This window comes from Oreochromis aureus, linkage group 23 (assembly GCF_013358895.1).
Source record: "Oreochromis aureus strain Israel breed Guangdong linkage group 23, ZZ_aureus, whole genome shotgun sequence".
NCBI classification, from domain to species: domain Eukaryota; kingdom Metazoa; phylum Chordata; class Actinopteri; order Cichliformes; family Cichlidae; genus Oreochromis; species Oreochromis aureus.
Genome location: NC_052963.1, coordinates 3,750,594 through 3,771,281, shown reverse-complemented (window position 1 = coordinate 3,771,281; position 20,688 = coordinate 3,750,594). Strand labels below are relative to the sequence as shown.

Below are 20,688 nucleotides of genomic sequence, written 5' to 3'. Positions count from 1 at the left end.
TTTTCTGCCTTGCTCTGTTATACCATTGGACAGTAAACATATAAGCTGCTAATGTCTCTGATCTGATCAAATATTTTCCTTAAATATTACTGATCACAGCGATCTTATGAAGCTGACATCTTCTGGACAGTGTCTTCATAATACTAAAGTGCTCTCAAAATAAAGTCTTAATTAAGAAAGTTCACTTGGAAGGATTCAGGCTGCAGATCGTAATCTAGCCAAGCACTCTGATACAGGATCAGAGTGAATATATTCTAATGCATTATAAATGATAACAAACATAGCCTATCACCTTCATGACTTCCATCCCTATCCCCACAGGGGTCTTCTTATGTTAGTAATCTTCCATAGTTTTCCTTAGAGTAAAACTCCTACTGACATGAGACAAGTATCATTTCAAATGTTAATACAACAGCTTAAACTTGAGAACAGAAAACCCTCCCTTTAAACTTAACCTTGCTTTTCTGTGTGCATTGAGGGTAGGGCGGTCACTATGAATTTTTTTATGTAATTGTGTGTTACCTGCATTTGGGATCACAATAATTCGTAGTGTCCTAAATAAATCATACTCGTTAAATGTCAGCATATGAGAGGAAATAAGTGTTTTAGTGAGTCTTTGTAGCCACAAATTATAGTGGATTGGCTACAGAGTTACAGGTCACGGGGTAAGAAATAAGGCCACACATCTGGCCACCCCTGTTGGTAGTGTCTTGCCCAAGGATATTTGGCATGCAGACTGGAAGCACCCAGGGATCAAACCATGAACCTTTCAGTTAGCAGACGAAACCAATTCTGCTATCGACCTGAGTGGTTGTAAGTCCAGTCTCAACTACAGGTCATGTCACACATGAGAGTCAAACACAAAATGTTGGAAAGGCTCACAATGAAAATGTGTGGGCAGTGTTTGGTCCTTTGCTACAAATGTGAGGCAGTAAATTAGAGTCTAACCATAATCACTCACTATGCAACCTTTGCTCTTAAAATAATGTCCAACGTTGACATAATTCATAAATATGACCACAAGCTTTTCCCAATTTTAATTACGTCTATTTTAAGCAGGAAGGTTCTGGCCAGCCAGTGAACTTGGAGTGATTAAAAATAAATAAATAAATGTAAAATTAGTCTTAAGAATTTTGAAAAAAATAACAATAGTCAGTCTTTAGCATCCAGGGAAAAACTGTTTCAAACTGTAGCCTAAAGAAGGTTTAGGAACACAGCTGAGTGATATTATGACAGTCTCGTTTTTTATGGTTACAGTGTTATGGGACACATAATTATAAAAAGCCATATGCACAGAACAAACCAACATTAGACAGAAAAAGCATGTAATATGAAATGTAGTAATCTGAGCACTTTATGGGCTTCTTATCTTGTTGGCTTAAAATATGAGATGTCAAAAAAAAAGTGAGAGGTAACTTTACAGGATGGTAGGTGACAGCACTTTTTTCAGAGACATGCTCCTAGTGTAGTAAACCATGATGATTGTAAGCAGAGAAGCAAAGGCATTCAAAACTGTACCTCTCAATTTCACCTCATAACACATGCACATACACTTGGCATGATATCAGAGAAAGGTTTTTTTCTTTTGCAAAGGCTTGAAGGATCAGTCCACCAGTTTTTCACATCAAAATCATTTTGACCTTTGTGAGGAACACAAGTGATTCTATGGCAACAGGTGCACTTTAGCATGCAGATGTTTGGGCATCAGTGGTAAAAACTGAGATCCTTAAAATAAAAAAATAAAAAAGGATTAGCATATTAGTTTTGCTTTGGACAATTCAAAGTAGAACACCCCAGGAGAGCTCAGCTCTCACTGACCAAAGATCCTCAGATCTCAATTAGCCTATTAATGTTACAGCTTGTTCACAGTCGTCATTAAAGATGCGCATTTTAAGGCTTTCTCAAGACTCAGACTCCTCCAGCCGTCCCCTAACAATCAACAGGCTTGGGTTACTCTATGTACCAGATTGGGACTCTAAAAATGAAAACAAGTGTTTTTAGGTAGTAGTTTGCGTAGCCTTTATTGAAAGAATTAAAAAAAACTGCAGTTTAACAAACGTTTCCAAATTCTTGAAGCAAATGTCAGTAACTTGACTTCTATGACAGGAAGAAGAAACATAAATACATCTCAGTATCTCAATAAACTACATCAATCAATCAATCAATCAATCTTTATTTATAAAGCACTTTTCATACAAACTGTAGCACAAAGTGCTTTACATGGTTAAAAGCAGCCCACCCCACCCTCCCACTCATTCCCCGCACTGTCATTAACAGAAGCGGTCATGATACACACACACACACACACACACACACACCTAAAGAGTAAAATTGGGCTGGGTACGCATTAGCCAAGTGAGGAAACACTATCACAGGGAGCTGTCTGCACCGGGAGCCGATCACAGACCGCAGCCTCCAGGCTGGGCACACAGCAGGAGGGAGGCAAAGAAGCCCCCAGCCAGGCTCAGAGGACCCACAGGGCCCCAGCAGCCACGGGTCGATCACAGCCCCGTGCAGAGAGCCCCTCCGAGGAAACACTGGAGATATGACCTAATAAGAATATAAACAGGATAAAAAGATAAAATAAATAAGAGTGGGATATAATATAAATATAAGTATAAACAGAGTAAGAAAATAAAAAAATCAGGCACAAGCTGAAGATTTTGCTTCACCCTTTAACCTAAACTAGGGATACAGCTGGTGTTAGGCCTCCAAAGCAGGGACACCATAGTTTCATAGTACTAAAAGTCTGCAGAAAGAATGAAACCCATTGATTCAAACAAGAAGTCACGTACTCTTACCTCAAAAGGCTTTAATGGTTATCGTATTTGCCAAAGAGACATTTACTAAGTACTGGCCATGCAAAGTTCCCCAACTTTTGGTTTGGTCACATTTTTCTCTGTTTTGATCATATGTGTTACACTTACATGACTTATGCACAAATGCATATATATACACAACAAAAGTTTATTATTAGACAAAGATAAACTATGCAGATACAAAATGTAGTTTGAAAATTTGGGGGTTTAGGAAAATGAGTCATTTATTTTGATTTTTTTCTATTACACATTCAAAAAAGATGAATAGAAAACAAAATTCCAGATCAGTTGCAGATGTTGTTTTCTTTGATATGTTCTCTTTTTCTGATTTGGCTCTGCTTTGTATGTTTGTGTTGCCTTTTTATGTGTCTGTGTGTGCATGTGTGTGCACTTGCGTAATCAGGAGTATATCACAGAGCTCCAGGCGCTGTTGTGTTCGGTGTCAGAGACGGACTTCAAGCTGAACTCTCCTGAATACTGGCCTGCAGCATATTATAACATGTCTCAGCAAGAGCACTGCCTGAAGGTCAGCATTGCTTTTGAACTTCTATCTGAAAGGCCCAGTCAGTCAACAACTGACCACCAGTGTGATCAAATATACTAAAGCTTATAAGTATTATACTGTTGTTTATACCATTAATCTGAGTTTCCTGTTGTAGTCAATGTTGTTTTATATTTTAATGTATTTTCTCTCATGCTGTGCACCATAGTTTCTATGACTACGTACCAAACAAAAAAATTGTGCCTCTTGTAACATATAAGAAATAACAAAAAAACAGTAAGCCTAAAAGCATTTCATTTTTATAACATGATAATCTGGCATGTGGTTTTAACAAGAAAAGCATCCAGTAAGTGACAGTGGTAACCTCACACTCTGCACTTGGACTCTTGATGATACTTGGAGGCAATTAAGCTGTTGTAATAATTAATATAAATTCAGTATTTTCTCAAGTAGCGACTCGAGCTACTACAGTCCTTTGAACAAGTATCCATACCCTTTGAACTGGTTGTCACATTACAACCACATACTTCGATGTACTTATTGGCATTTTATGTAACATAAAATGCCTAAAATTGTGCATAATTAGGATGTGGAAAGATAGTGTTCAGGTGGCATTTATTCTATTCTATTTTGGGTTTTTCTGTCCTAAAATGTATTGTGTTAAGAGAACAATTCTAAATATTTTCACACCAGACAGTGTACTCTCCTCAGTAACATGTTGATATTTTTCTACCATAATCTTATCCTCCACACATGCAGGACGTAAAGGGGAATATTGACAAGCTGCGAGGTCCTGTCGATGGAGTACTGGCTCACAGGAAGGAGATGATGTCTGGTGCTCGACCTCTGGAGGGCCAAAGAATCCAGGAGTCTGTCAACCTCCTCAGTATCAGCTGGGGCAAACTGAACAAGCTCTACCAGGACAGACAAAAGTACGGGTGGTTCCCCTGTATACTGCGAGTTCTTCTCCGTGTGTGCCTTTGTATGTGTTTTATCTGCACCCGTGGTATTATGTGTGTGTGTGCGTACATGCATATTTCAAACATTGTGCACAATTATAAATAAACATTTTTCTGTGTGTGTGTCAAGGCGTTGGCAGGATTGTAACTCCAAGTGGCAGAAGTTTGTTTCGGATCAGAAGGAACTTGAGGAGTGGCTGAATGATGCTGAGGGGACTTTGAAACTGGCCGAGAGCAACCCATTAGCACACAGACAGCACCTAAGGGTAAAACACACATACACAACTTTTCCTTTTTGAGAAAATGTAACTGCACAAATATAACCTGTAAATTAAAGGTAAATTTTAGTGTTTGTTGTTAAATAGTGTCAACGACACTGTGGGAAATCTTAAAATTTCACCTGGATCTCTGTCTATAATTTTCACTTGAAATCAATAAATAATTAATCAGTAATAATCTACTGTGTCTGTATTATGTGCACAGGACTTGACTGAGGAAATACCCCTCCAGGAAGCAGTGCTGGGCAGAGTGAACTCTGCAGGGGTGGACATAAACCAGATGAGCACACCAGATGATGCTTTGCAGCTTCAATCACAGCTCAAATTACTGAACACGCGGTGGGCCAACGTCTGCCAGCAGCTTAACAAACGAAAAAGGAGGTAAATGTGCACATGCATGTGTCTGTACCTTCCATATGGATAGATTAACTCATGCCTTGTCATAACATGAGTTCCAAATCTTGGGAATTTTAGAAGCATTTCAAGCACTTGGTCCTGGTGTTCCAAGTATGCACTGCTTGCTAACATTTTGCACGCTGATGTTATGTGCTGGATTGCCTCAGGGTCATATTTGCACAAGGTCTTGCCTGGTGTGGTAGACTCCCACCTATAGTGATCTTGTGCTTAGAGCATGTTCCTGTCCTGCCATTATTAATGTCTCTGTGCTGTCTTTCAGTCCAGCCTTCTCTAACCACTTGTAGGATGTTTTTTGTCAGCTGGTGGTACATGCCGTGGAGAGGCCTATCCTTCCATGATGGTTCCCGTTAGGGATGGTATTTGTGAAGCGGTGCTTGTAGAGAACCAATTCCAAGTATTTGAATTCCATGGAATTGTTAGTGTGCCTGCCTAATGATTCTGCTTGTTTTTTGCAATTGTACTATAATCAGCAGATTTTTGTCATGTGGAATAAAAATTTATGTGAAGGAAAATAATGGTGCAATCTACAAGTGGATATGGACATTGCTTTTATTTTTATTGCACAAAAGGACAAGAGTGCAATTGTAAATTGCAAACTGTGTGCAGGACAGAAATACCTATAATGCTATAATAATAGCATTATTCTGCTAACACAACTTTGCATTTTTGCAAGCACCTGCACTGAAAGCATGCTAATCCTAAGCTAGCCAAGAACCCAGCCTGATGTTAAAGCTGGGCTTGGATTTGTCAAGATTCTGTTAAGAATCAGAATCCTTTTATCATCATTAAACATCAGATGTTTAATGGAATTAGAAGCAGCCTGTTGGCAGCATGCAGAATAATTTCCACAGAAACAAATAAATAGCTAACAGTATAAATGTAATAAGAAAACTGACACACCGATGGGCTCATGGTTGAGCCTTAGTGTTTTGGGGGTTTTTTCAAGCAGTCATCCTTTGGTGCCGTTCGTGCCGCTCTTGCTCATCTGCTTGTGCTCCTCTCCAATGTTCCCTATAAGCTGCGCACGTGCGCAATTGCGCACTACTGGCACGGTCTCTGCGCAGAGAAAATCTGCGTTGCGCACACAAAAAAAATTCTAGCCTGAATTGAAATTAAAGTAAATATGTGCCGACACCGGTCATTTAGCTAGCAAAGCGGCGTGGCTGATGTGGAGTGAAGCCACATTAATGACAACGTGTACAACCATTGGAGATGTGAGCAGGACAGACGGAACAATTGACGGTGTTGTGCCAAAAAGTGATTGTCTGCCAGAAAGTGATTGCCGTCCGCGGGAGCGCGCGCAGCCGCTTAAAGCTGCAGCGCCCGTCGGGTGAGAAAGGCGACATCTCACGGATTCTGATCCGCGGGTCCGCGCTGTGTGTTTACGTCCTTGTGCAGAATCCGTGTACCTGCTCTCATTTACTGTCTTAGCCAGTAGCGGTTTTAGATACGGGCGACACGGGCGGTTGCCCGGGGCGGCATCGTGGTGGGGGGCGGCATCACGGGCATCGGCAAAAAAAAATAAAAAAATTGCTCGTACTCATGCTGCCCCGACATCATGCCAGCGCATATTGGGGATGGCATAGGCACCGATCGGTTTTCTATCGCCCAATTGCTGGGAGTAAGGGCGCCCTCCGTTTGCGGGGTATGCCTGCTGCTTGCGGCACAGGGAGGAGAGGGCGGGCGGCGGGGGTTCTCTGGCTGGCTGGAGCAGCATCTAATAACCAACTCGCAAAATAAAACAAAATAAAAACAAAGCAACAACACGAAAACACCAGAGACATTATGATACAGACTTATAATTTGCACCGATGTTTTTCTATATTTCCTCGGGATGAATAAAGCATAATCAATCAATCAATCAATCAATACACGAAAAGTGAGCGCGAGAGCCCTCGGCCTGCTCGCTGCTGAAGTCAAAGTAAACTTTATTGTCATCTCCGCTACATACAGTCCAGTATAGAGAGAGACGAGACGACGAGGCTCCAGTTACAGCAGTGCAAGTAAACGAACAATAAATATTTAAGAGTAAAAAAATAAATATACACTTTAGGACCAGGAGTAAAGGGATCAATAACAATTTAAAATGTATATTTTATCCATCCATCTATCCATCCATTCGCTTCCGCTTATCCTTTCCAGGGTCGCGGGGGGCGCTGGAGCCTATCCCAGCTGTCATAGGGCGAGAGGCAGGGTACACCCTGGACAGGTCGCCAGTCTGTCGCAGGGTGTATATTTTATATTTTGTTGATTTAAAGTCTCACACACAACCTGTTTTTAAAGTTTAAAAAGAGAAATGAAGAGGAGTGTAGCGACTTCCACAGTCGCTAGAGGCCGGGGACTGAGCCTGCCTATTTGCCTGACGCGCTGTGAACTTTACGCAAAAATGCGAGAGGTGGAATTTCTTGCTTGTTTATTAAAGTGCTTGAAAAGTTTACAGAGCAATGTGATCGGCTCGCGATTCAAACTCTTAAAACATCACAGGCTCTAACGCAACAAGGGGAAACTCGTTGTGTTGCGGTCAACAAAAAATACAGCTACCCAGCCCTGCTCTGTCAAAATCAAACCAGTGAAAGACAGACTGACAACGCCCTCTTAATGTCACCGCTACCACCCACGTGACTCCCGTTACACATCACCATAGCAACCAAACAAATGAAAACCCAGTGATCATTAAAATTCAATACATTTAATTATGGCTCCTACAAGGAGAAACGAGCAAAAGATACAGGTAAGCAGATGTGTCATTGGATAATGGCAGGTCATGTATCCTAAAACATTAAGAATCAGAATACTTTCTTAATTATGTGGGTTACAGTTCCTCCAAGAAGAAATGGTAAAATAGTTACAGTAACAGACTAAACTCCAAACAATATATACAATAATATAATATTAATATAATAGTAATTAGTCAGTGTCAATTGTTGATTTGTCCTGTTCTCATTGTATGACGAATTATGATGTCTGTTTAGTAGCCGTTTGCATACTATATTTTCTCTGTCTTCATATGTGTGTGTGTGTGTGTGGGGGGGGGGGCGCCAGAGGGAGTGTTCGCCCAGGGCGCCAAATAGGCTAGGACCGCCACTGGTCTTAGCTGTTTGGTGGTTGTTGAAATTTTGTGAGGTTTCACCTGAGATTCTGGCGTTTCGGGCAAAATAAATTTATATTAAAAAATCGATTCAGGATTTTAATGAATCGATTTCACGTTATCCAAGCCAGAATCGATTTTAATCGATGAATCAATTATTAAAACCCACCCCTAGTGACGATACCCAGCCCTACTCAAAATGTGGTTTTAGTGTCAGGGTTACAATTGGGTTATGGTTAGGATTAGGCATTCATTTTTGATGGTTAGGGTAAGCAGCTAGGGAAAGCATTATGTCAGTGAGATTTCCCCACAAGGATATGAATACACTTGCGTGTGTGTGTGTGTGTTACTGATCTTTGTGCCCATGTGGTCTTTCAACATGGTAAATGTACTGTTTTTATATAGTGCTTTTCTATACTACTCAAAGCACTTTAAATAACATGTCTCATCCACCCATTGACTAACACATTCATACTACCCCTTTTTTCAACCTGGGGCTCGGTATCTTATCCAAGGATACTTTGACATGCAGACTTGAACAGCCAGGGATCAAACTACCAACCTTCTGAGTAGTAGATGATCAGCTCTACCTCCTGAGGCACAGCCACCCCTAAGAGGAAAACAGTTCTTTTATTGTTTCTTGGATACATTCTCTAATCCTACAGGTCTGCAGAGGCATCCACCTTGACTGCAGAGGTGCAGGAGAATGTTGGCTCGATGCTGGGCTGGCTGGACAAAGCTGAGGGTGTCCTGGCCATTCCTCTGCAGCCTGCAGAGCCACAGCACATAAGAGACACTCTGGGCAAAGTTCAGGTATATTCAGTACACAGCCACACAGTTACTATGAGCTTCTTGAATGTGTGTGCATATGTACGGATTTATGCAAATTAATTTAGCTGCTATCATCGTGTAAATAAGTGTAGATGAGTCAGAATGTAAATTACTCCAATGTGTTGCTGTGTGTAATTAGTAAAACCATTGCAGCGTTTTAATTATTCCAAGATCGTATGTGTGTGTGTGTGTTTATGAAATCTTACATAAGATTCTGCTTGTATTGAGTTGCTGCAGTAATGTGCTTGTGTGTGTCTCTGTGTCTGTGTGCCAGGTATGTGTGGAGGAGCTTCCTGCCCAGAATGTAATGATGGAGAATCTGAACTCAAGACTGAAGCAGATAACATTTCCTGCTGATAAACAGAAAGACATCAGGATCATAAACACTCGTTGGTCTCAGGTCAGCTTCTTTCACTATACATACAGCGAACAGCATGCCACTGCCCAGGAAAGGCATCCTAATCAACTGAATAATCATAACTTGACATGACTACACAAAGGCTATGAGAGAAGGGTATTCCCTACGCCTAGCTAAGCAGTACACCACATCATTAAGCTTAAGACGTTTCGTTTTGACAGCTTGAAAGTTTGTTGGTATTATAACCTCTTTTTTTATCAAAGTGGCAATAGTTTCACTTTCATCTATTGTGTACAAAAGATTTTCTTAGATTTAGTTTAATTTGCTCCAGACAGAGTTTAATTTACCAAAGGAGGTGAGCTTTAATCATTACCAGAAAGAGGATGGAAAACCCTTCTTATACTGTGTTTACTAAACACCAGATTATCACCACCCCACCTCCTCCGTAGTAATAAATATGGGTCAACATGGTGTGAGTGGTAGGTTTCATGGCCAATCTTCATTTAGGTGTCAAAGACTCTTCCTGAACGTCAGTTGGAGATCGAGGGTCTGCTGAAGGAGATAGAGAAGTGTGAGAGTCATCTGGATGACCTGTCAGTCTGGGCATCCAGCACCAGAACCAAGCTGGAGCACACCCCTGAGGGACCATCTGCCAGGGTATGGTACAAAACAGTGTATATATATGTATGTATGGTATTAGTGCATTATGGCATTTATTAGTAAAACATTCAAGCCCAAACTGCCTGAAATAAATAATACACTGCATATATTATATCCAATATATTATTTATTATATTACATGCAATACACTCATCTGTCCACAAGGCTTATTGCAGTTTTAGCTCTCTGATTCTCCAGCTCATTAACGAAGTGCAAGTCAAGCAGCCAGAAGTGGAGTGTGTGTTGGAGAAAGCTGATCAGTTATACAAGGACTCTCCTCTTGAGCAACCTGGCAAGGTGAGGAAATTAAATACAGGTAAGTCAATCACGTGGCAAATTCAGTGAATATAAGCACTGAGGGATGTGCAAAATTCACAAAACGTTTCAACCCATCCAGAAGCATGAAAAAAGTCGTTGGTAGTTGCTCAAACATCATCTTTGTGATGAAAAGTGATGATGGAAAAAAAAAGACATGAAATCATTAAAACACTGAATTTTCTCACTTCTACCTTAAATATTATCAATAAATAGTTACTTTTTGAAGAAATGTAACAAGACACATATATATATAAACAATGTAGACTCAAAAAATATATATACTTCTTCCAGCATTTGATGCTTGGACACTTACCTGTGAAATTGTTGTTATCAACAATAAGGAAACTGCTTACATGTGTGTTTGTATGTTTTTTCAGATTAAATATATTAGGCTAAGGGAATCTTGGACAGTAATCTTGGAGCTGTTGCAGCAGCACAAGGAGAGGACGGCTGCTCAGCTTATAACCAGAAAAGACAGTAAGACCACATTTAATCTTTCACGCATGCATGTGCACACAAGATTAAGTTAGGACTGAGTTTAGGACACAAATTCATGTACCTGACTGAAAGACCTGATATGAGGTTCAGTAAGACTTCATTTTACTAGATTCAGTCTGTTTCAATTTCAGTTTCTTTTAATTATTCATTTGTTTTTGGGGGTTGAGGGTTCTAGTTTTTATCTTTTTTTTTTAGTTAATCAGTCATTGCCAAGATTACACTTTGGGCTATGAGTGATATTTATCACCATTTTAATAATTAGAATTATTTAAATAATGGAAAAACAAATGGAAAGATCAGCTCCTGCACGTAATTATAGAATATCAGCTGATTTTGAGGGTTGTCTCTAATGCTACAGTCACAATATAAAAAATGGTGGTTGGAAACCAAATCATGACCCAACTTGTTGTGACTATGTGGAATAAACTTGCCACTGGTATTTGAAATGGTTGTTTGACAAATGGGAACCAGGTCTATGTGGTTATGAATTTAAAGCATAAATGATGCATTTGGTGGTATGCTATCGAAGTTAGCCTACCACCTTCACCTTCAGAGTGAAGGACTTTTACTATGGTTTTATTTTGAAATAAGAATATGAACACTTCCTCCACTAAAAACTAAAAGCTCATATAACTGTATCTGTGTCTCAGATGAAGGTCTGACAGGAAGTTCCCAGCCTGAATATGCAGCATTGGCTCAGTTCAACAAGTCCTGGGCTGAGCTAACTGACTGGCTGACCATGATGGATAACATGGTACAGAACAAGCGGGTAGTGGTGGCTGACCTCGACGACATCAACAACATGATAAGGCAGCTCAAGGTCCGGACCTCTGACCTCACTGTTGACTCTATTTAAAGCACTGCAAAAACTGACCAAGCTGCCGACATTCACGGGGCTGTGTGAAATTATGGCTCGGAAAAGTCTTGGTGATCTGTGTAAATATTAAGGATTCACAGATAGTTTAAAACAGTCAGTGGGTAAACTGACAAGCTAGACATGCTACATACCTTTATTTTTGATTTATTTTCCTCCTTAATTGCTTGGAAAATTCTATAAGTAAGCTAAAACAATTGAGAAACTAAAATGATTGTTTTCAGGCTTCTGTACAGGATCTTGATCAACGCCGCCCCCTCCTGGAGACACAGATCACAGCAGCCCAGAACCTGAAGAACAAAACCAGCAGCCAAGAGACCCGCAGCGCTATTTCTGAACGCAGTAAGTCATGCATCATAGCATCATTTTACATGAAATGTGAAATCATCACCTAGCCTCCCACAGAGGCTAAGTGAAACTTATTTAGAGCCTATATTGGACTATATCAGGGGTGTCCAACTTCAGGCCTCGATGGCCGGCGTCCTGCAGGTTTTAGATCTCACCCTGGATCAACACACCAGAATCAAATGATTAGTTCATTACCAGGCCTCTGGAGAACTTCAAGACATATTGATCATTTAGCCATTTAAATCAGCTGTGTTGGATCAAGGACACATCTAAAACCTGCAGGACAGAGGCCCTCGAGACCTGGAGTTGGACAAAACATATTCATCTGCCATAACAGCAGCCGCAGAAGCTGTCTTCACCTTCTTCCTATTAATATAAGTGGCAAGGTAAACCGGCAGAGTGCTCTTAAACTGTTCCAAGATAATCATGTTATACAAATCATCATGTGTCCCTGCCTCCAAAGCACCACATCAACATGTAAAGTGGCGGAAAATGTTCCAAGCAAACTCAACATAAGTCTGTTTCTCTCCCCTCTTCCAGTTTCTAAATCTCTGCCTGTATGCTTCTCCGCCTTTTCCTCCAGAAATGTCCAGCCTTTACTGTCTCCCCCTCCAATGCTCCTTCAACCCTCACTAGGGTTGGGTGATTGGACAAATATATTGACTATCGTCGATAGTTTTTACAATGGCAATTTATTTATTTATTTGCCCATGAGTAAGTTTGCTAATAATGATCGAGCTAATAGAAGCAGTCAACAGAAAACAAAATAATAGCGCTGTTTTAACAGCACCCTCTTTCATCTGCGACCAAATGCCCCCTCCTCAGAGTTCGCCCAAATGCTTGTTGATGGAGATGCAGAAGCTGGTGATAGCCCAGCATACTCAGCCAGATAGTTGACACGTACATGCTCTTGCAAGTTAGGCGTGTTTGAGTACTTTGCTCGCACTATACATCTGTACAAGCGGCACACCGCTTTGGTTACATCCTTAGGTTTACCTCTTTCATCTGGTTTAAAGCCAAAGAAATCCCAAATTAGCGACTTTATATTTTTTAGTGCAGTCAGCATTAATGCGCCGTCATCATGACTAACACAATTAACAGTCAACCCATTTGGAGCGCAGGCTGAGTCAAAATCCCTGAAATGTCTCTGTCAATGCCTTTCGGCAGTTTGTCCAAATTTTGTTCATTCTGCGCTCCAGATGGGTTGAGAGCGTTAAAAAAGCGTTTGAACACGGTCATCACAATTTTTTTTTTTTTTTCTTTTGGAAACTAGTTCGTCCATGTTTTGACTTCTTCTGTTTTTTTAAACATGCAAATCAGTCCTTGCATGATTACATTGCCCGGCCCATCAAAAAGTCTGCGCATGCGCGAATATATCGCCCATCGGCGATTGTTGGACTGACGATTGCCAATTGGAAAATGTTTACATAGCACCCAACCCTCACCCTTTCAAGTTCCAAGTCACACTGCAACCGCTCCTTTTCAGCTTTTGCATTTTCCTTCTCTAGTTGCAGGTACAGATCAATTGATAATGACCAATCAATCAGTTCAGAAGCCAATATCACTGGAGCCTGATCTACCTTTAAAAGTTCTCTTGATATTGTCAGTCCTTCAGCAGTACTTTTTTTTCTTTGGAATTTCAGTTTTTGCCTAGCCCAAGTGTACATGCTTTAGTAGTCACAAATTGTATTAAATTAGCCTAAAGCCAAAATTCTTTCCTCTATATTTCTATTTTATATTACAAATCTTCAGTTTCACAGTTGTTCTCTTACTCTCTCCTGCTTCTCTTACTGCTTGTTTTTGCAAAGATCACCATCTCAAAGAGAAGAGTTACTACAGTGTTCATTTTGATAGCACATTTAGATTTTGTTTGTGTTTTACTCATAATTTAGGTATCTAAATTGTTTGTTTTAGTTGACTAAATCTAAAGTTGATTCAGTCATATATAGTGTAAAAAAAAAAGTCTTGTTTTTACCTGTGATAACTCCTACAAATGGATTACAAAGCATCATATGTTCCTTGATACCAAATGCAAATGTTTACTCTTCTCTTCCTGCCAAGAACTGAGATTTTGTTGTGTAGTCATGGCAAACAGGGAGTATGGGAGCTAGTTGTACTAGCTGTAACTGTCCAGTAAATGTATAATTCTCGCAAAAGGCCAAATGTGCAAAAGTTATCAGCTTTCCCTTTCTCTTTCATCTTCAAATTCTCATCTTCTTGCTATCTGAAGAAGTCTAACACCGCAACAGTAACTATCTTAAAAATATGTTTTTTTATTTAGGTTTCCTAAATAACCTGGAATTGGATAAGTGGAACAGAATGGATGGATGGATGGATGCATGGATGAATGGATGGATGGATGCATGCATGCATGGATGGATGGATGGATGGCTGCATGGATGGATGGATAGATGGATGGCTGCATGGATGGATGGATGGCTGCATGGATGGATAGATGGATGGCTGCATGGATGGATGGATGCATGGATGGATGGATGGATGGATGGATGGATGCATGGATGGATTCATGGATGGATGCATGGATGGATGGATGGATTTGATTACTATATTTGTTAAAGAAGGGTTGTTCACAACTTTTGGGCAGTGAAAATGAGCAGAGAGACTCCCAAGTGCATACTCAGCAGTGCCAAGTTGAATTAACCCAATGTTTGGACTTGTCACCGTTGGCTATAACACAATCAAAGATTTCTTATTGATCCTAATTACTATATTTCAAACAGTATGGATCAACAGGTGCTTATATAACAAGTGGCACAGACTTCATTAATATAATTGTAGGTAATATTTGACCTAAATATATGGGTCCTGTGAATTGAATATGTAGGTTAAATGCAGTGATTCCAATACATAAAAACACTCCAGTGTAGGTATGTATAGTGTATACGAGTATATATGATTACATTATATATGTGAATCTTTGTCCAGTGTATACAGGTATATATGTCATAAAAAATCCCCAACGATAGATGGATGGATGGATGGATGGATGGATGGATGGATGGATGGATGGATGGATGGATGGATGGATTTAGGTTTCCAGACTCAGTCCATGTATTATTTTCAAACTGTCTGACACCTCTACTAGTTGTGTGATTTTATTTTAAAGCAACATTGTGAGAACTTGTTAAACACTCTGTTTTCTCTCTTTCATCATAGTTGATAGACTCCAGGCTTACTGGGAAGACTCTCAGACTAAACTGTCTGATAGGATGAAGCAGCTACAAAACATGCTGCAAGACTCTACCAACTGGCTGGATGCCAAGAAGGGGGTGGATCATCTCATCAAACAGGCCAATGAGAGACTGGATTCGTGGCAGGAGATCACTTATACAGTTGATGCACTGAAAAAACAAAATGCTGAACTGAAGGTGGGATTTGCATTCTGAATTTTACTGTATTTATACAGACATATAGTCTGCTTTTAGACTCTGTTTAATCATAGCATCAAGTCGATTAAACTTCAGTATCAGAGGGGATTGACAGGGGCGTAATTTCCAGGGGGGTTAGGGGGTTATGACCCCCCCATTAATCAGATCCAACCAATATAACCCCCCCAATAAAACTGTGAATTATCTTGGATAAATAGGCTGTTGATTTTCTTTACTCAGGGGTGGCCTGAGGGACCGACGTACTTTAGTGGGCCCTGTGCTCACTGCCACATACAGTGGAGCCTGACTGCCATTTGTTATAGAATACCAGAACTGGGAGGTTCACTATTGGTGACCTGTGCTTTTCACAGCTGAGAGCAGTACATTTCTAAACAGAGGGTTCAAATATATAACATTAGACATTATGATATTAGTGATTTAGGGCAGTGTTTCCCAACCTTTTGGGGCCAGGGCACATATTTCACATTAGAAAAATCACACGGCACACCACCAAACAAAAATGTCACAAAAAGCATATGGATAGTTTTTCACCGTGCACCCGGTATAGCAGAACTGGCTCGGTTCGTCCCCATTATACCTTTTTGCTTTTTTCTGACCACTGCTCATGCTAGCGCCTTTATCTGGGTCGGAGTTTTCTCCAGGACCCAGGTCAGCCTGACTACTTTTCTTTTTCCAATTTTTATCTATTGCTATTACGCATTACATCGTCTCACTCACAGCATTTCTTCTTCATCTTCTTCTGTTTTACTGGCAGTTGGCAGCCAATTTAGTTAGAACAGGTAGTTGTACTGCCCTCTAGTGGAAGAGATCGTTCTGCCCGTTACAGTGATCGCTTAGAGTACTAATCAGGTGGAACCAGATAATCATGTTAATGATTTGGCCTTTGTTTTCTCCCTGCTTACCCAGCTCTTAATGAAGGAGCTGCAGCAATCCCAGATACAGGTCAAAGAAACCAATACACTGGCCAACAAACTACTGACGCTATATGCCAATGATGACACTCACAAAGTCACCCAGATCAACAACAACATGGAGACTGCCTGTGTATACATCAACAAACGGTAAGCATTTTAATATTTTTATTTCATTCTAAATTTTTTATATTTTATTTTTATTAAAAAATTAACGTTTAGGCAGCTATGTTGGTGTTTGACTTAATGAATGTCTCTAAATTCTCACGCTTTCAGCCTTGGTTAATTTGGGGTAACTTGTGGTTTCCATGGAAATAATAAGTGCACTTAAGTGCAACTACCCTGTCAAAACACCACAATGACTATTTCACCTTTTTGCAGTGCAAAACGTGTTTAGTAAGGAAGTAATCGTGATCTGATTTCATGACACAAAAGGCACGTTTCGTTTTCCACATAACAGACGAACATGATAAAAAGAGCATTTGCATTATCTAACAAGAAAGCTTTTAAAGCTTTTTAGCCATCATGGAAGTCTGGATATTACGTGTATCAAATTTTTAGTCTTGTTTACTGACTTTTGCTACATTACATTTGGAATAGAATTGACCCTAAAAAGGAAAACCACTTACTCTCTGGGCAGTATTTACTTATTTTTCTTATTTATTCCCTATTTACTAAGGGATTAGTATTGTATTTTCTATATATTTATTTTGTTATTCTTTTTAAATGTACTTTAAATTTGCAGTTCAGTAACAACAAATGCAGAGTGCAAGATTTTGTTATTTACCCTGTTGAAACTATTTAAATATGTCACGGCGAGTGAGATGAGCCGTGTGGAGATGATAAGGAGGATCCAATTGCAGGCACTTGTAAAGGTGTGAAGGTGGTTTATTGAATTACACGGCACAGGGACAACATGGCAAACGGAGACAAACTAAACTATACTGGAAACAACTAAACTACAGAGGAGGAACCAGAACACGAACATGGAAGACGGCGAGCAGAGGTGGATGACGGTAGACAGCAGGGATAACACACAGAAGGAGCAGGGTGGAGTAAACCAAAACATAATAAACTCAAAATACTGGGTCCAACGGACCCAGAACCGTGACAGTACCCCCCCCCCCCTCTAAGGGCTGGCTCCCTAAACAAAAAGGCACAAAGCACCAGGCCAGGGCGGGCGGAGGGGGTCCAGGACGGAGGGACAGAAAACAAACAAAAAACAAGGAGCACAAGAGTCCAAAAACGCAAGAAAGCACATCAAAAACAAAACGAAACCAGAGCACAATAAGGTCGGCCACACAGGAGCCAAAACAGGTCAAGGGGCCGGCCATGCACACGGCAATGGGCAGACAGTTCAGGGGACCGACCGTGCACACGGCAACGGCAGGCGAAACCAATCGGGAGGCCGGCCACTTGGAAGGCAGTGGCGGCCACTGAGCAGGTCCGGAGGTCGGCCGCGATGCCAGCGGTGGCGACGAACTCCGTCCGGAGGCCATCTCGGCCGCGATGCCAGCGGTGGCGACGAACTCCGTCCGGAGGCCGTCCTCGACGGCCATGATGCCAACTTAGAGGCCTGGAAAGCGGCCGGCAGAGGCGAGGCAGAACAGGACGAGCTGGGTCCCATGATGGTGTGGCAACCGCAGGACCAGACGAGGCTGACGCAGACGAGGCAGGACCAGACATGGCAGGACCAGGCGTGGACGAGGCAGGACCAGGCGTGGACGAGTCTGACGAGGCAGGGCCGGGCGAAGGCGGAGCAGAAGCTGGGCCAGGCGGAGCAGAAGCTGGGCCAGGCGACAGCGAAACGGCTGCGGAACCTGACGGCAGCGAGACGGCTGCGGAACCTGACGGCAGCGAGACGGCTGCGGAACCTGACGGCAGCGAGGATGCTGCAGGCGGTGATGCTGCAGGCGATGATGCTGCAGGCGGTGATGTGGGTGCTGCAGGAGATGCTGCAGCAGGAGATGTAGATGCTGCGGGCAGTGATATGGGTGCTGCAGGAGATGCTGCAGCAGGAGATGGAGATGCTGCAGGCGGTGATGGAAATGCTGCAGGCGGTGATGGAAATGCTGCAGGCGGTGATGGAGATGTCGCGGGGGATGATTCAGCAGGTGACGGCTGAACAGACCTCCCCGGACCGCCAGCAGACGGGAGGATGTGCTGTCTGGGTCCTCCAGGACCCTCAGCTAACGAGGTGTGGTGCTGGGTGGGCTCCTCGGACCCACCAGCCGACGTGGCATAAGGCCGGACGGGCGACTCGGACCCTCCAGCTGACGACACTTGAGGCTGGACGGGTTCACCTGAACCCCCAGCTGACGACACTTGAAGCTGGACGGGCGACTCGGGCCCTCCAGCTGACGACACTTGAGGCTGGCCGGGCGACTCGGGCCCTCCAGCCGACGAGGCAGGATGCTGTCTGGGTTCACCTGAACCCCCAGCTAACGAAACTTGAGGCTGGCTGGGTTCTCCTGAACCCCCAGCAGACGACACTTGAAGCTGGACGGGCGACTCGGGCCCTCCAGCTGACGACACTTGAGGCTGGCTGGGTTCTCCCAAACCCCCAGCTGACGACACTTGAAGCTGGCTGGGCTCCTCAGGCCCTCCAGCCGACGAGGCAGGATGCTGGTGTGGACACTGGCTGGGACTGAGCAGCACAGTGGCTAGACTCAGGCAGCAACAGTGGGATGCAGTCCTCAGAGGGCTGAAAGTGTTCCCCAATACACTCAGCAGAGGACGGAGGCGGACGGGTGAACTCACTTGAACTCTCAGGGGGTGCTGAGAGTCGAGACTGTTCTGGTGAGTCCTCCGGGTGAGCTGCTGGCGCTGGCGTCTTGACCTCTAGCGGTCCAGAGTTGGCTGGTGAGCGACACCCAGCCTCTGGGGAGGCCCTAGAGGGAGCAACTGTCTCTGAGATGACCAGCTTAAGAGAACCAGCAGATGTTGTGATGAAGTGTGTTCCCTGCTCGTAATGAGACAGTGAGGATGGTGACTGAATGAATGAGTGGGTAGGCTGCTGAACTGGTGGCAACTGAGCTACAGGTAGCGAAGTTGTAACAGGTGGTGGAGTGGCTGACTGAACTGAGGGCAGCTGGGCTGCTGACTGAACTGAGGGCAGCTGGGCTGCTGACTGAACTGAGGGCAGCTGGGCTGCTGACTGAACTAAGGGCAGCTGGGCTGCTGACTGAACTGATAACTGTACTGCTAGCTGTGTTACAGACCCCACATTAGACCGTGGTGAAAGTGTGGATGGGAGAACATGGTCAGGAAGCACTGTTTCAGTGCGGTTTACAGCTTCCCCTGAATAGACCAGTGCAGATGAAAAAGAGTCCCAAACATTTTCATTCTCTAAACTCATAGTGCTAAACTCAGTAAATCCAGGCTTAGAAACAACAGTGTGAACACAGTCATTAACCCTGAATGCGGGCCCAGCAAAGGCAGTCTGTGGCGCTATGGCCATGGGTGAGACAGAAAAATCATTGTTAACTTCCAAAGGCACACAAAAAATAGCTCCAGAAAACAGTCACTGAATCTGACGCAGCAGAAAAAGTGTCCCTTTCACTCACCACAGCCGACTGCTTACATGTCCCTACATCCGGCTGTGGGGTGCCGCGCCGGCGGCGCGAACGTCGCTTTCGTCTCGGAGACTGCTCCGACGGACCGGGTAATTCCTCGTCCGGCCGGTCGGACGGCACGTCCTCCATTGAAGCGAGTGGGCGAGCGGCAGCGGCGGGAGGGTGAAGGTGAAGCTCGAGAAGAACAACATTCTGTACGAGCGGGTGCAGTGAGTCCAATAACCAGGGGTAACCGGAAATAAGGTGTTGTAGGTTGGCTTCCACCGCGTAAAGAGGCGCTTCTCCCTCATGCTCCAACCACTGGTTGATTAGTTTAGAAGCAGAGTTGACCACGGCCTCCTGAAGCTTCCTGGGTGGGCTGAATGCCGCTGGATCCATATCTGGCTGGTCCGTACTGTCACAGCGAGTGAGATGAGCCGTGTGGAGATGATAAGGAGGATCCAATTGCAGGCACTTGTAAAGGTGTGAAGGTGGTTCATTGAAATACACGGCACAGGGACAACATGGCAAACGGAGACAAACTAAACTATACTGGAAACAACTAAACTACGGAGGAGGAACCAGAACACGAACATGGAAGACGGCGAGCAGAGATGGATGACGGTAGACAGCAGGGATAACACACAGAAGGAGCAGGGTGGATACACAGACGGACCACCAACTACAAACACAGAAGACGCGACTTAAATACACACAGAGAAACACAGGGAGATTACACACAGGTGGGGAACACAGCTGGGAATAATCAACAAGACGAGACAGGGGTAAAACTGAACACACTCACATGAGACGCAGACCTTCACAATAAAACAGGAAACAAGAACACTACACCAAGACACGGA

The 20,688-nt window shown here is 43.0% G+C and overlaps 1 protein-coding gene across 1 annotated transcript in view; it reads left to right on the top strand.

The window, feature by feature from the left end:
- LOC116316656 (dystrophin-like) overlaps window positions 1-20,688 on the top strand; it is a 233,304-nt gene that overhangs the window by 174,426 nt on the left and 38,190 nt on the right. The window contains exons 46-58 of the mRNA XM_039607248.1: window positions 3,223-3,345; window positions 4,081-4,253; window positions 4,411-4,546; window positions 4,764-4,939; window positions 8,729-8,876; window positions 9,169-9,294; window positions 9,760-9,909; window positions 10,111-10,209; window positions 10,608-10,707; window positions 11,379-11,548; window positions 11,827-11,944; window positions 15,128-15,339; window positions 16,267-16,421. Coding sequence (XP_039463182.1) covers window positions 3,223-3,345; window positions 4,081-4,253; window positions 4,411-4,546; window positions 4,764-4,939; window positions 8,729-8,876; window positions 9,169-9,294; window positions 9,760-9,909; window positions 10,111-10,209; window positions 10,608-10,707; window positions 11,379-11,548; window positions 11,827-11,944; window positions 15,128-15,339; window positions 16,267-16,421 — 1,886 coding nt within the window. The remainder of the gene's footprint in view (window positions 1-3,222; window positions 3,346-4,080; window positions 4,254-4,410; window positions 4,547-4,763; window positions 4,940-8,728; window positions 8,877-9,168; window positions 9,295-9,759; window positions 9,910-10,110; window positions 10,210-10,607; window positions 10,708-11,378; window positions 11,549-11,826; window positions 11,945-15,127; window positions 15,340-16,266; window positions 16,422-20,688) is intronic.